Below are 15,483 nucleotides of genomic sequence, written 5' to 3' on the forward strand. Positions count from 1 at the left end.
TCAAGACACAGGATTTAAGCTCCTCTTTCAGCTAATTAGATATTGTTCTACAAATTGGGCTGTTGTCTCTGAAAGATGAGCTGCAATTTGCCTCCCCTGCCCTCTCCTTAAACTTAAACTGAACTGTAAAACATGACTACTTGATTGTTTAGTCCAATCAGGAGATTATTTTGTACAAGGAATAGATAATTCATCTTCTTGCTAATGCTGAGCTTGTTTGGGCATTCCTTAACGGCTACTGTAAAGATGACAGAAAGCTTTGCTCAGATGCCTCTCATTCTTTTGAAAGGTGGAGACTGCAGTGATTTATTTTGGCCCATGCATCTGTAATCATTGCCTGAGTAACCAATCACTAGCTGCATTAACACATCTTTGCCCTTCAAGGGGGAGATTTTTATTATCCCCATTTTACTGATAAGAAAACGGATGCCCAACTGATTTACTTAAAGTCAAATAAATAGGTAACTGGTGGAGCTAGACCATGAACCCACCCCTTTAGTTCTCAGATCCCATGAAATTGTATGTTGTCTGATAAGTCTAACAACAGTTGTGGAAGGGAAATCCAAGATGATGCCAAGTTCCCACACCCACACCTTGAGCTCCATTGAGGATTTCTTACAGCTGTTGATGATGTACCAGGAGGCCTGCTAAGACCTTCTGTGATCCAAGGAGCTCTTGTACACTGAGAGAAAGAATCCTTTCTGGACATTGTCTATTTTCCTTGCAGGGGGCCGGGTGTTCCCTCATCCCCAAGACTGTGCCCAGCATTTGATGAATGGAGACACTCTGAGTGGGGTTTACCCCATCTTCCTCAATGGGGAGCTGAGCCAGAAATTACAAGTGTACTGCGATATGACCACTGACGGGGGCGGCTGGATTGTAAGTACAATCTGTGCTCTCCTTGCACAGAAGCATCCTCAGTGTTCTAGTCTACCTAGCTCAGCAGCTGCCAAGCCAACTTCACCATCCTTCTGGCCACCCTTTTATCACCCCCCACATGTCCATCTTGGGGCTCCTCATTGCCCTCAAGGCCCACGTTCAGCCGTCCAATCATATGTCTGGCCAGGCAGGGAAAGGAATAACTATATCTGTCCTCACAGAAGGAGGAGGAGGAAAGGACAGTTAAGCAGGAGGGTGCTGGGGAAAGGCAGTCGCGGCTCTGTTGGGCCCAAGGATCTTGCCTGCTGAGAAATGCATCTATAATAAAGCAGTGGAGGTGCTGGGCAGAGTGGCTCATTCCTGTAATCCCAGCACTTTGGGAGGCCAAGGTGGGTGGATGACTTGAGGCCAGGAGTTCAAGACCAGCCTGGCCAACATGGTGAAACCCTGTATCTCTACCAAAAATACAAAAATTAGCCGGGCATGGTGGCGCATGACTGTAGTCCCAGCTACTCGGGAGGCTGAGGCAGGGGAATCACTTGAACCCGGGAGGCGGAGGTTGTAGTGAGACGAGATCATGCCACTGCATTGCAGCCTGGGTGACAGAGTGAGTAAGACTCAAAAAACAAAACAAACAAACAAAAAGGCAGTTGAGGAAAAGTATTTCTGTATGAGGAGGTGATCACCGCCACAGAGAGGTGATCAGAAGCCTCCAGTTGAGGATTGCAGTTGGGAAAGCAGATGAGGGCCCAAACATGGATAGCTGACTCCCCTTCCCCATTCTTCCCGGGGTCTCCCTGGTTCTTCCCCAGAGCTGACACAGCCTTCAGGGAGCACCAGTGGTCAGGAAAAGAGAGACAGTTTCCTGTCACCGCCCTCCTCCCATGCCTGATAGGGCAATACAGAGTGAGGGAAAATAAGGGCAGCCTCCTTAATGCAAGCCTGTCGGAGCAGCCGGGAGTTCCCACCACTTGGCCCTAAAGCAGCCCATTAGCTGAATCGCTTTAGGATGGAAAACCAGCCCCTCCACCCTTCTTCGGATTCCCTCTCGCTCTGCTAACAGTGCTGGATGTTTCCTGGTGCAAAATGGGCAGGTTTTGAATGGTGATGTGCTCGTAACAGCTACTCTTGGGAGACATTTTCTTTTATGTTTCTGACATATTTATGCCTCCTTCTTAAAGCATAATTGGAAATTGAGGCCAAGGCTGATATATTGGAGGTTAAATAAAATAAATAAGCACTTAAACAGCTCAGAAAGTGAATGATATGCAATATTGCTTTGCCTGCAATAGGACGATGACAGTTACTAGCTGATGTGAAGTTGGTCCTGTTCTTTTGGTGAGAAATACTTTCTACTGCACTGTGTAGTGCAAAAGATTCATTTGAGAGCCAAGCCTATTTCCCCTGATATTTAGGGCTTGATATGTATCCTGAGGGCTTTCTACATTGCAGGGGTGCAAATTAGTGTCAACATCACACTGCAGCCTATTCATCAGGGGCCTCTACACTACAAGAGAAGTGCTCTGAGTGTCTCCTACAAAAACTGCTGTGTAAATACTGAGCTCTGCTCTGAAATGTTCCTTCTTTGGACATCTTTGTCATTGCAGATATAAAACCCAGTTATATCAATTTTACTTATCACGGTTTATTTTCCTTAGCAACTCTTTGGGTTTTGTTTTAGTTTTTTGTTTTTTCTTTCCTTCATAGGTATTCCAGAGGCGGCAGAATGGCCAAACTGATTTTTTCCGGAAATGGGCTGATTACCGTGTTGGCTTCGGGAACCTGGAGGATGAGTTCTGGCTGGGTAAAGCCTCCTTATTGCTTTCCCTTGATGTGCTTCTCTGGCTTTTTGTCCATCTCTCTCCTTTTTGTGTCCATCTGAGATTATCAGAAACCCTGTGTTTGTTGAGAAGCTAACAGCTCCTGAATTGCTTTCAGAACCTCTTGCTCCGTTTAGCTTCACTATTGATCTGTTTTTATCTTACTGTGGTGTTTTCCTCTTTTCTCTGTCTCTTCCCATTCTCATTAATAGTCTCTTATTCTGATGGGTTTTGACATGAGGCTACTACAAAGGGAGTGAGCTGCCTGGTCGGGGAGGGGCACAGGGAGCAACAAGCTGCCTGGCCATTTCCCAGAAGCAAGGCAACCAGCTAGCCAGCCTGCAGGTCAGGGGATAAATGAGGCCATCCACTCTGCTTAGTTCCTTGGAGAATGTTATTACCTGACCTGGGAAGGAAAAGGGAAAAAATGAAAGTGGCATTAGAGGTGACTGGCAATTTCCTAGAGGTCTGACACCGGCAGGAAATATAGATCAAGAACCAAACTGGCATGAGATGGTAGACACACATCCAAGCCAGGCAGATGGTGGTGGTGCCAAGTTCTGGAAAGTGGTCCATTTATTATGACCTGTGTCCCCCTCTTAGTTAGATTTTCATAGTGATGGATAAAGGGAGGTAGAGGAAAAGATTAATTATCAAGTTCCATATTTGTGTTCTCCTGTCTGTCTTCCCTGCCACTATCTCATCTCATCTTCTTCTCCTGGATGCCTAGCTAACAAGCTTCTTACTGGCCTCTCTGCCTCTAGGACCACCCCATTGTCCACATGGCTATAATCACCCAACAGGTTCTTCTTGCCTTTTGCACAGATGATAAACCCAATTCTCTGAGACAGCATTATTGCAGTAAAGAAAGAGTTTAATTAACACAAGGCCACCAAGTGGAAGGACTAGAGTTATTACTCAATCTCTCCAAAAACTCAGAAGCTAGGATTTTTATGGATAATTTGGTGGGCAGGGGGCTAGGGAATGGGTGCTGCCAATTGGTTGGGGATGAAATCATAGGAGTGTGGAAAATGGTTCTCATGCCCTGAGTCTGCATCTGGGTGGGGGTTGCAGGCCCAGTTGGGTCATGTGTCACTGGTCCAGGTGGGGCCACTTGGTTGCCTGAATGCAAAAGTCTGAAAAACATCTCAAAAGACCAATCTGCAATAGTGCTGTTATCTATAGGAGCAACTAGGAAAGTCACAAATCTCTGGCCACATGACCCTGAGTATGTGGGTCCCATGACCCATAGAAACGATGCCTACATTTTAGCAGAACTCAAGTCCCTCCCGTAATCCTAATCTCTTGGCCTTTCATTAGTCTTACAAAGGTAGTTTCAGTCCCTGAAAAAGGAGGGGAGCAGTTTTAGGGAGGGACTATTATCATCCTTGCTTGAAAATTAAACTTTAAAATAAATTCCTCCCATAGTTAGCTTGGCCTATGCCCAGAAATGAGTGAAGAGGGCAGCTAGCCAGTGAGGCCAGAAGCAAGGAATCAGCCATGCTAGACTTCTCTCACTGTCATGATCTTTGCAAAGGTGGGTTCACGGCCACTATAATGATCTTCCTCACACCCCAAATATGGGTGATGGCTAATCTGCTTTGTAAAACTTTTCAATGACTCCACATTACCACTACGAGAAGGCCCAATGCCTTAGCCAAAGTACAGGCCCTCTCTCACCTGCCTCTGAAGCCTCCTCTACACCCTAAGTACCTCACCTGCTCTTCCCCCTACTCCTCTCCAACACCAAACTCCACACATACACAATCCCCGATGCTTCCTCTGCCAGGAGCACTTCTAGCCAACTGTCCCCCTTTCCCCACATGCCTTGTGTGGTGAGTGCCATCTATGTATATTCAGAGACACAGCTAAGCACCTTCTCCTCCACAGAGCCAGTCCTCACCAGTTTTCTCCCCCATTGCCTGTGGGAGAAGTGGCCACTCCTTCTTTTGTGTCACAGATCTCAGTGTCCATTTTACTTCCTGTCTGTCTCTGCTATGTGAGCTTCATTGAGGACTGGGACCACCTCATATTTATCTTCTAACCCCATTACCTATATAGCTATGACAGTGCCTGAGAGATAGTAGGTACCTAAAATGTAGATAATCAATAAATCAATCAATGATAAGAATTAATTGAATGCATATTAAATCCACAGATTTTTCTTTGCTGATATAGACAATAAAAATGTAAGGTAAATGCCATACAAAAACATTGACATAAAAGTCAAACAAATTGAAAAATATTCTTACCTTGAAAGCATCAGCAAGCAACTTGGGAGACAAGTGTAATACCCATGAATCAATACATCCATAAGCAGACAGGACTCGTGTTTCCCAAAGCTGAGCTGCTGTATACCGCTTTCACAATTTGTGGCATATTTTCTGAAATACATAAACTATCATGCACTTAAAATTTCTATAGATTACTCTTTAATTAAATCTATTTTTAAAAGAAATGTTATAGCATTGCCAAAAATAGAAAGCTAGTTATCATGTGCCATAAATAAAAAAGAAAACCTCAAAAATAAATGCAGTTAAAAGAAAATTATATTAATAGTATTAAATGAGAGTTAAATACAGGGACTCCAAGCCTGTTGTTGCTGGCAGTGGTGGTGGTATTAAAAATGGAGATTAGGAAGTGTTTCATGCTTTTCATGCTAAACAAACCACTAAAATACTAGAACAAAACTGAGACTGTGAGTGAAGGCTAGGATCAGGGTTAAGGTATCTCCATCTATTACAAAAGACTGAGATTAAATTTGGAAATACCTTTCTTCCTATTATTCAAGGTTATTTAGTGCCTTATATATCTCATGTCATCAGAGATGCCATCCACACTGGGTAACACTGTTCTAACCTAAGAGTCACTGAAAAGAAGGCCACAGATATTCAAAGAAGGAAGAGACCAGCTTCCCGGAGAAGGCATTGAGGGATGAGTCAGTCAGAAGAATGGAGGAAGGAAAGGGATGAAAAGGAGGGAAGGCAGGAATTCTTCTGACAACCGCAAACTTAGGCCAGGGAGGAAACCCATCCCCATTGAGGGAAAGAAAACAATGAGGTGAGTGGGTTGAATAGAGGCACAGTAGGGAACTTAAAAATCGGAAAGAGAAGTCTTCACTTGATGATGTAGCTAAGAGGGAGACAGGGAGGGCTCTTGAAGAGGCTAGGCCTGGTGTGGTATAGTTTGGGAGCAATACTCAAGTTGGGGATAACACTATGACCCATAGTTTATGTACTATATGGGGTTCTCTAGAAGCAGAGATCGAAACAGGGATTCTTGTTCAAGTGACTTACTGGGGGACTTCACTGGGGAGAAGGGAATGGTGGAACAAAAATAGGGCAGAGAAAACTGCAAAAATGTGGTTTTGGCTGGAGACTCATTTCATTGTGATCCCTAGGGAAGCCTGGGAGCATGAATTGCTCCTCAGAGCTGGTCACCACTTAGGCAAGGAGGCCAAGCTTTTGTACCCCTCCACATCAGTCACTGATGGAGGTCTGCTCCAAGGCATGGCGGGAGAGAGCTTGGCTTCCAGGATGAAGTGACTCCCATTTGCTCGAGGGCAATTTTCCAAGAAGAAGGCAGCTACAAATTGCTAACAGCCAACACTTGTAGCAGCTTGGGGGATGGATCTATCTGCCAATTAAAGAAATCCCGGCAGAACAACATCAGCATCTACTACATCTGCACAAGCACAAGTCTAGGGTGAGTTGTGGGTCAGCAACTCAGCCAACAGCAAACAGCAGTCAAACAGCCTTTGACTTATAATCAAGGTAAAGCTCTAAGTCTCAAATGGGACAGGAAAGCCAAAAGATCTGGATGACCTTCAGCCAATCGTTTCACCTCTCTTGGACTTTAGCTTCCCCTTCCACAAAACAAAGACACTGGCCTGAGTAACCACTAAATTCCCTTCAGTCTCTGCAATTGTTTGATTCTAAATCACGGCATACTCAAGTAGATATCAGATGTCACAGCAAAGCAAGGGGATCCTAGTTCAGTAAGCAGATAAAAATTAAGACTCAGAGAAGTTACCAGCAACACAAGATGAATGGTTCAAAGTTTGGGCAGTTAGATCAAAATTGGAGAGTCCCAGGGCATGGCTAATCATGACAAGCAGGCAAGAAAATGTATATAAGAAAATATCGGCCGGGCACGGTGGCTCATACCTGTAATCCCAGCACTCTGAGAGGCCAAGGCGGGCAGATCACGAGGTCAGGAGATCGAGACCATCCTGGCTAACACAGTGAAACCCCATCTTTACTAAAAATACAAAAAATGAGCTGGGCATGGTGGCGGGTGCCTGTAGTCCCAGCTACTTGGGAGGTTGAGGCAGGAGAATGGTGTGAACCTGGGAGGCGGAGCTTGCAGTGAGCTGAGATCATGCCACTGCACTCCAGCCTGGGCAACAGAGAGAGACTCTGTCAAAGGAAAGAAAGAAAGGAAAGAAGGGAGAGAGGGAGGGAGAGAGGGACGGAGGGAGGAAAGGAAGGAAGGAAGGAAGGGAAGGAAGGAGGGAGGGAAGGAAGGAAGGGAAAGAAAGAAAGGAAAGAAAGAAAAAGAAAGAAAGAAAGAAAGAAAAAGGGAGAGAGAGAGAGAGAAAAGAAAAGAGAAAGAAAGAAAATATCACCAAGGGGGATCTGGAGTCTGCCTAACCTGGGGACTTACAAAGGTTTGCACCTTACAAGAATATAATAGACCAAGGCCTGGGAAGGTTAGAGGCAAAGGAGGAAGCAGATGAATGAGGGTAACTGGCCGAAAAGGCCAGTGGAAAGGTAGCAGTGCAAATGTAGCAGGCAGATTAGAGAGAAAGGGACTGGAGTCAGGAGGCAGAGAATAATATTCTATGACCTGGCTGTGGAGCCCCAGGAAGCCTAGGCTGAGGGCAGGAGAGGCAGTGTAAGGAAAGGTCGACAGAGCCCTTCCTACATGCTACTAGGAGATGTTGAGATGTTCCAGATGCTCTGAACTCCTCTAATCAATGTTTTCACCTCTTGCTTATAATTACTCATGCCCAAGGACTCACACCCATGTAATACCTCTTGTAATTTTCTTCTAGTACCATGGTTTGGCAGAGGAGACGAGAGGGAACAGGGCCAGGAATCCTGAGGCTCAGGGCTTGTCAGTTACTGGGTCAAGAGGAGGTATTAGAACCCCTGAGTTTTCTGTGTTGGAAACCCATCAGCAGACCTGCACTGTCCTCTTTGCAGGAAGAAATTCAGTCTGGCAGGGTCCATTTGATAACAACCTGTGAAGCACCAACAGCAAAAGCAATCTGGAGTCCCCTCCTCTTCCCTGTAACATGTTTTGAGGCCACAGACGCATTTCCCTCCCATTTTCCAAAGCTGCTGGGGGCCAGTCTCAGTGCATTTTTGCTCTTCTCTACAGGGCTGGACAACATACACAGGATCACATCCCAGGGCCGCTATGAGCTGCGTGTGGACATGCGGGATGGCCAGGAGGCCGCCTTCGCCTCCTACGACAGGTTCTCTGTTGAGGACAGCAGAAACCTGTACAAACTCCGCATAGGAAGCTACAACGGCACTGCGGGTACCTATGGCTCCTGAGCAGACCCCAAGGGCAGTGGGCGTGGGACAAAAGCCCCCAGATTCTAGGTGTAAGCTGCCTCAGGAAGCAGCAGCACCCACAGAGTTCCTGCATTCACTGCTGGCCAGGGAGAAGGGCCATGCCATTGGGAACCACTGGCACTGGTCCCAGCTCTCCCTGACCACTCACCTAAAAGCAACTGTGCAGGACTTCAGTTTCATCATCTGGAAAATCGTAATAAGGATACCTGCCCTACTTCACTGAGTAGTCAGAAAAAAATCAGCGGAGTGAATGTACTTTTAAGATTTAAAAAAGATGCAATGTGAAGTTGAAGGATTGTTTTCTTTGTCTAAATTAGTCACTATGGGCTCTTATGCAGTGAGAGCACAATCATCTATTGTCTGGGTAGAAATCTCCCATGCAATGACATCCAGGAAAACCATCTTTGAATTAGTGCAGATCATACAGATGTCGCCCCTCTCTGAGATGCCCCCAACACCCCACCCTGGCCATCAGCGGTCATGCTAACACCTGGTCAAGGAGCAAACGATGCCACTTACCTGTTCCTAATTTGCCATGTTTCTTTTCATTCCTCCTCGAGAACCACATAGAAGGTCAGGTTTTCTGTGTAGATTTTTACAGGATTTCTATCAAGCAGAACAGCCATCTCATGAAGCTTGGTTGCATTAGTAGTCTTTTCAGAACATAACATCCAGTCTGCTTCTTGGGCTTTGCCAGTCTGTTTCCCGTGTTCTGTTATAACACATTTCATAAAACCTGCTTTTTCAAATATTCTAATGTTTGATACTTGGCATTATTGGCCCTTTCATTAACACCAATTGTAGGGTTAAATGCTGGTGTATAATTTTAACAACACTTTTATGACTCTTGAAATTAAGAAGAGCATTAAGGTGTTGTCCTTCCAGTTACTGCATCTGTTCAATTATTTCTCTTCTTAGCCAGATACTCCAAAGAGAAGACATGCTTTCCTTTATTATGCTCACATCTGAGATCATTTCCAACAGCAATGAGATCAGCCTGAAGTGCCCCCAACAAAAGGCCCAATTTGACACACTTTGGGCATAAATTAGCCACTGAAATGGAGCATATTAAACAAGATGCCGGACTAAATCATTTAAAAAATCACCTGATGCTATTCACTTCTAAGATTAGAATTGTGCCTGTAGAAAAGCTATTCTGATTTCTCCTACAGGAAAAGAAGCCAGCCCTCCAACTTACCTACAGCACCCCCTCCCTCCCTCCCTCCTCTTCATCCACCTGTGCTTTCATCTGCCTTGCTTGGGCCTGGCCCTTGCTCCCTCTGTTCCAGCTCTGTCTTGCTTCGGGGCCTATGGAGGCCAGGAGAGTTGGACTGCATGCTATTCTCATGTCTCAAGGCAGATCCTGCCAACAGTTTGGCTGTTCATCATCAGCTAATTAGGGTCTTATCTCTCACTTCGAATATTCAGTTTATCTTCTTCAAAAGATGAAAAGCTAGGCTTCAAAAGATGAAAGCTAGGCTGCCATCCCCTCTAGGCAACACCACACAATGGTTGTTCTTTCTAGATCAGAAGGTTTCTGGGGGAGGAAGAGCCCATCCCCTCTCTTCTGGCATTTAATATCACCCAATTCTCCTAGACCTTATCTTTAGTAGTGGCCTTCTGAATCAACCCATCTCCAGGGCCTCCGATCCAAATTCAGCCTTTTCTCCTGCTCCCCATTTCCCAAGGCTGCAAACATTCAAGTCTCTAGGACGCTACTTGGATCAGAACTGAAAATTCCAAATTAAATTATCAGAGGTTGTCGAGCAGCTCCTAAAAGTTTACTGTGCAAGTTGTGAGGACTCAAGCATAAAACATGGCCTTTACAAAAACTAAACGTCTAGTTTTAAAATGAAACAGGATGTAACTCATCACACAATCAATGGTACTCACTTACTAGTTTTTTCTGTTTTTATGTGTTTTTGAGATAGAGTCTCACTCTTTCACCCAGGCTGGTGTGCAGTGGCGTGATCTTGGCTCACTGCAACCTCCGCCTCCCGGGTTCAAGCGATTCTCCTGCCTCAGCCTCCAGAGTAGCTGGTATTACAGGCACATGCCACCATGCCCAGCTAATTTTTGTATTTTTAGTATAGACGGGGTTTTGCCATGCTGGCCAGGCTGGTCTCGAACTCTTGTCCTGTGGTGATCCACCCGCCTCGGCCTGCCAAATTGCTGGGATTACAGGCGTGAGCCACTGTGCCTGGCATCTCATTTCTAGTTTAAGGGGTGTTCATGGAAGAGGAGTCTGGGTGGTGGAGGACGGCATCATAAAGGCAGCTGCATTCGACTGGGATCCCCATGGTAAGGAAAACAAACCCTGGAAGTTACAGAAGGAGCAGATGCTGTGGAGGAGGGGAGGCTGTGAAGGGACTGGCAGAGCAGGGCAAAGTGTAAATTCAGGAGGAATAGAGAAGATTGGTGAGGCAGGTAGAGCCAGATCCAGAAGCTGGAAAACCAAGGGGCAGAGGAATTCAGTCTTAACATGGTAGCAGTGGAGGGCCATTGTAGGTCCCAAGAAGGAAAACAGAAGTGGGGTTTAGGAAGATCCCTGTGACAGCCACAAACAGGATAAAGTAAGTCCGAGTGAAGAACATAGAGCAGCTGATGGCTGCTGCATCAGACCTAATAGGAGACAATAGGAGTCTTGACTAATGTTGGAAATTAAGAAAAAGGTATTACAAATCTGAACAGTGGTTTGAGAGACAGAAACCTGGACTTAATGTGTTAAACACATGAGGTGGCTATATGAGGCAGAAATGGGAAGGGGAGCCAGGCTTTGGGAGGATGTAAAGACCAACATTGGGAGCAATCTGCGACAGTGGAAGGCAGCCTCAGAGTGGAAGCTGGAGAGAACTGCTCCAGGGGAATAATGAAGACAAATTCTAGATGACAGAGGGAGACACAGGGAGTGAGAAGATAGGACGTGGGTGGAGACCGCATTATCAAGGAACTGATGGTGAAAGAAACAATCATTAAGGAGTAGGATTAATCTAAGAATTTTTAAGACAAAGGATATAAATATGACTTAGGGTGAGAGGAGGTGAAAATTAAAAAAAAAAAAAAAAAAAAAATAGAAGTAAAAGGGCCCGGCTCATGCCTGTAATCCCAGCAGTTTGGGAGGCCAAGGTGGGCGGATCATGAGGTCAGGAGATCGAGACCATCCTGGCCAACATAGTGAAACCTCGTTTCTACTGAAAATACAAAAATTAGCTAGATGTGGTGGTGCATGCCTGTAATCCCAGCTACTTGGGAGGCTGAGGCAGGAGAATCTCTTGAACCTGGGAGGCAGAGATTGCAGTGAACCAAGATTGTGCCATTGCACTCCAGCCTGGGCAACAGAGCGAGACTGTCTCACACACACACAAAAATAAATAAATAAAAAATAAAAAGAAAAGAAAAAGGAAAAAGTAAGCAATATGTTTTAACTTTTCCAGGATCTGGAAGAGATGGGAAAGAGTGAGTTGCAGATGGTGGGGTTAACTCTAGATGGACATAAAAATCTGAGTCCCTGGAAACTGGAAGGGGAAGATGAAGAAGACAGAATGAAGATCATGACATGTTGAGTTAGGGCCTCCCCAATGAGGGCGTCAGCCTTCCCTATAAAATAAAGATCAGCCTCGTGAGAGTTAAGTTGTGGTGGGAGGCATCAGAGGCATTGAGTGGCCACTGTGAGCCTAGACTCAGAAGCCACAGAATCAGAATAGGTCTTTCCTCGCTTAACGCAAGCTCAAAAGCACCCAAGACCTCTTTCATTCAATAAATAGCATGAGCCCCCTTCACAACATCCCTAGCCACAAATCCTGATCCTGCTAAAAGTTTTATCAACTGTTATAATTTAATTACAGTCTGATCCCTCATCTTAAATACACAGTTTACCTGAGCCCCATGTACAATATCCCCAAAAGAGAACACGCAGCTTGTTTGCCCCTCAGAATAGAAATTTCACCACCTCTTTAAGCAGTCTATTCCACTTGTGAACACCTCTAATATTTAGGTAATTTATCCTTGTATATTTAGCCTAAATATGCCTCTCTTTTTTAAGTTCTAGGGTACATGTGCACAACGTGCAGGTTTGTTACATATGTATACATGTGCCATGTTGGTGTGCTGCACCCATTAACTTGTCATTTACATTAGGTATATCTCCTAATGCTATCCCTCCCCCCACCCCCACCCCATGACAGGCCCCGGTGTATGATGTTCCCCACCCTGTGTCCAAGTATTCTCATTGTTCAATTCCCACCTATGAGTGAGAACATGCAGTGATTGGTTTTCTGTCCTTGAGATAGTTTGCTGAGAATGATGGTTTCCACCTTCATCCATGTCCCTACAAAGGACATGAAGTCATCCTTTTTTATGGCTGCATTGTATTCCATGGTGTATATGTGCCACATTTTCTTAATCCAGTCTATCATTGATGGACATTTGGGTTGGTTCCAAGTCTATGCTATTGTGAACAGTGATGCAAACATATGTGTGCATGTGTCTTTATAGCAGCATGATTTATGATCCTTTGAGTATATACCCAGTAATGGGATGGCTGGGTCAAATGGTATTTCTAGTTCTAGATCCTTGAGGAATCACCACACTGTCTTCCACAATGGTTGAACTAGTTTTTAGTCCCACCAACAGTGTAAAAGTGTTCCTATTTCTCCACATCCTCTCCAGCACTGTTGTTTCCTGACTTTTTAATGATCGCCATTCTAACTGGTGTGAGATGGTATCTCATTGTGGTTTTGATTTGCATTTCTCTGATGGCCAGTGATGATGAGCATTTTTTTCATGTGTCTGTTGGCTGCATAAATGTCTTCATCTCTACCTACTAATCCTCATACTTCCCCACAGAATTTATTTAATTTTTTTCTCAATAGCCCATCAAATATTTGGTGAGAGTAGACAGGCCATGTCTCCCTCTTGAAGTCCGCTCTTCCCCAAGATACAGCCCAGATGTCCCTAGCACTTCTCCTTTGACATGGTTATGTTTTTTTCATCATCCTGTTTTTTATGGATGAGAATTCTAATTTGCTGATGCCCATCTTCCCATGTGGCCTCAAGTTCGGAATGTGATTTCTTACATGTCATCTGAGCAGGCCTGGTGAGCCAGGGAGAAGCCAGGCTGAGGCTGCATGGTAGTGACCCAGAATGGCCCAAGTCTGCCTGGCTCATCACCATCTCCTCTGGAGACAGGAGGAACCATGAGTGGCCTGTGTCCCAGTGCAGGCCTGGAGGAAACAGCTGAGGGTTGGGGGCAGGGTGGGCAATGAGATGGGGCTAAGTGGAGAAAATTCTCAGCAAAAGTGGTCAAAGGGATTACGAAGTGGGTTGGAGAGAGTAGCATGGAAGTGGTTGGCCCCAGGGGTAAGGTGGAGTAAGAGTTCAGTACAGCCACGCTGAGAAACTGGGTGGAAATGAAAAGGTTCCATAAGTGGAAGCCAGGTTTGCTGGAAGTGGGTCAAATGTCCAGAAAATCCTGATAAAGCAGTGACAAATGGGACAGCCTAATGAATGTATCTTTTTTCAGGGGACTCCCTCAGCTATCATCAAGGACGCCCTTTCTCCACAGAGGATAGAGACAATGATGTTGCAGTGACTAACTGTGCCATGTCGTACAAGGGAGCGTGGTGGTATAAGAACTGCCACCGGACCAACCTCAATGGGAAGTACGGGGAGTCCAGGCACAGTCAGGTAAGTGATGCTCCACCTCTGCTACGAATGAGCCAGAGCTGTGGAATCCGCGCTCCCTTAGCTTTATGTTTTAAAGGCACACGTAAGTCCTTCATTTCCCTTTAAAAAGAAAGATTTGGAGTCTTGAGAAAAATAATGCAGACAATGGGATAAGATCAAGATAGAGTAGAAGCCAGGGGAAGGAAAGGAAAAGACCCAGGAGCCAGAACTTACCCAGAGAAGCCCTTGATACCCAGTCAAGTTCCATTTCATTCCCTTATCCAGAAGATCCCGTGAAGAAAGCTTATCAGTTCTGGGGACAGCTTCACAGACTCAACTTTACCCTAAAAACGGTCCCAGGAAGGTAGACATCGAAAATACCAGTGTAAACTGGACAATCTTTCCCTATCAGAGACCACAAGCTTATAGGCTGAGCTGGGTGACAGGGAGACCAGCGTGAGCAACTAGACTTTCTAAGTGTTAACATTGAAACAGCCCACATCAGGGAAGCCCCTCAGTTCTAGGCAAACCAAAAGGGTTTGTCACCCTAGGTGGAAACCGCCTAAGTCTCCCATTAAGAGTGAGCAGTCAAACACAGTTATTCTCTTCCAAATGCTTCCACCCTGTTGGGATTTCATAACCATCTACTGGTGCATGCCACTCCTGGAAGCCAAAAACAAAGCTGGCAATAAGGAATGACCTGCAACATGTGCCCTGGAAAGACCCCGGCCACCGGCACATTTAAGGAGAAAGCTGGAAAGAGACTCTGCCCCTTTCACTTTATTGGGAACTCGGCCTCGAAGCTTCATGTTAGCTGAAAATAGCTAACCCCACATTGTGGATTCCCTAGTCCCATAATTACCCTTTTTTTTTGAAGTGGGGCGTTCCATGGAGGGGGATGACCTGACATGCTTATCTTTCTCACGCCCAGGGCATCAACTGGTACCATTGGAAAGGCCACGAGTTCTCCATCCCCTTTGTGGAAATGAAGATGCGCCCCTACAGCCACCGTCTCATGGCAGGGAGAAAACGGCAGTCCTTACAGTTCTGAGCAGCGGGTGGCCGCGAGCCAACCAATCTTTTCTGTCATTTGTTTGTATTTTATAATATGAAACAAGGGGGGAGGGTAATAGCAATGTGTTTTGCAACATATTAAGAGTATGTGAAGGAAGCAGGGATGTAGCAGGAATCCGTTGGCTACCATCTGCTCTTGGTTTCTGCTGCCCTGGAGCCTGACCCTCAGTCTCCATTCTCCTTCCTACCCAGGCCTCCTCAACCTACACCTCCTTTCCCACCAAGGAGGAGAAGTAGGAAGTTTTCTTAAAGGGCCAATTCAAAGGCAAGTCGTGGAGTGCAGATTGTTATGGTGACAGGCACACACCTTTTTCTACCCTTCTTCTGAGATGTCCTCTGCCTTCCGGGTATTTGTGATTTTGTCACAGCCTGACGTGGCCAGGTTCTCACATTGGCCCAGAGAAAAGAGCCTCAGCAAGAGAGGTTTGCCAACAATTCCCCTTAAAAGGAAACAGATCAAC

At 45.6% G+C, this 15,483-nt stretch overlaps 1 protein-coding gene across 3 annotated transcripts in view; it reads left to right on the top strand.

Moving 5' to 3' along the window:
- TNR (tenascin R) overlaps positions 1-15,477 on the top strand; it is a 422,419-nt gene extending 406,942 nt beyond the window's left edge. For all 3 annotated transcript variants that reach the window (XM_032160921.2, XM_058443424.1, XM_032160923.2), the window contains 5 exons: positions 728-879; positions 2,587-2,683; positions 8,085-8,246; positions 13,806-13,969; positions 14,880-15,477. In XM_032160921.2, coding sequence (XP_032016812.1) covers positions 728-879; positions 2,587-2,683; positions 8,085-8,246; positions 13,806-13,969; positions 14,880-14,999 — 695 coding nt within the window. In that variant the 3' untranslated portion in view covers positions 15,000-15,477. The remainder of the gene's footprint in view (positions 1-727; positions 880-2,586; positions 2,684-8,084; positions 8,247-13,805; positions 13,970-14,879) is intronic.
- The last annotated feature ends 6 nt before the right edge of the window (positions 15,478-15,483 follow it).

The sequence above is a fragment of the Hylobates moloch genome, unplaced genomic scaffold, assembly GCF_009828535.3.
Source record: "Hylobates moloch isolate HMO894 unplaced genomic scaffold, HMol_V3 SCAFFOLD_8, whole genome shotgun sequence".
NCBI classification, from domain to species: Eukaryota; Metazoa; Chordata; class Mammalia; order Primates; family Hylobatidae; genus Hylobates; species Hylobates moloch.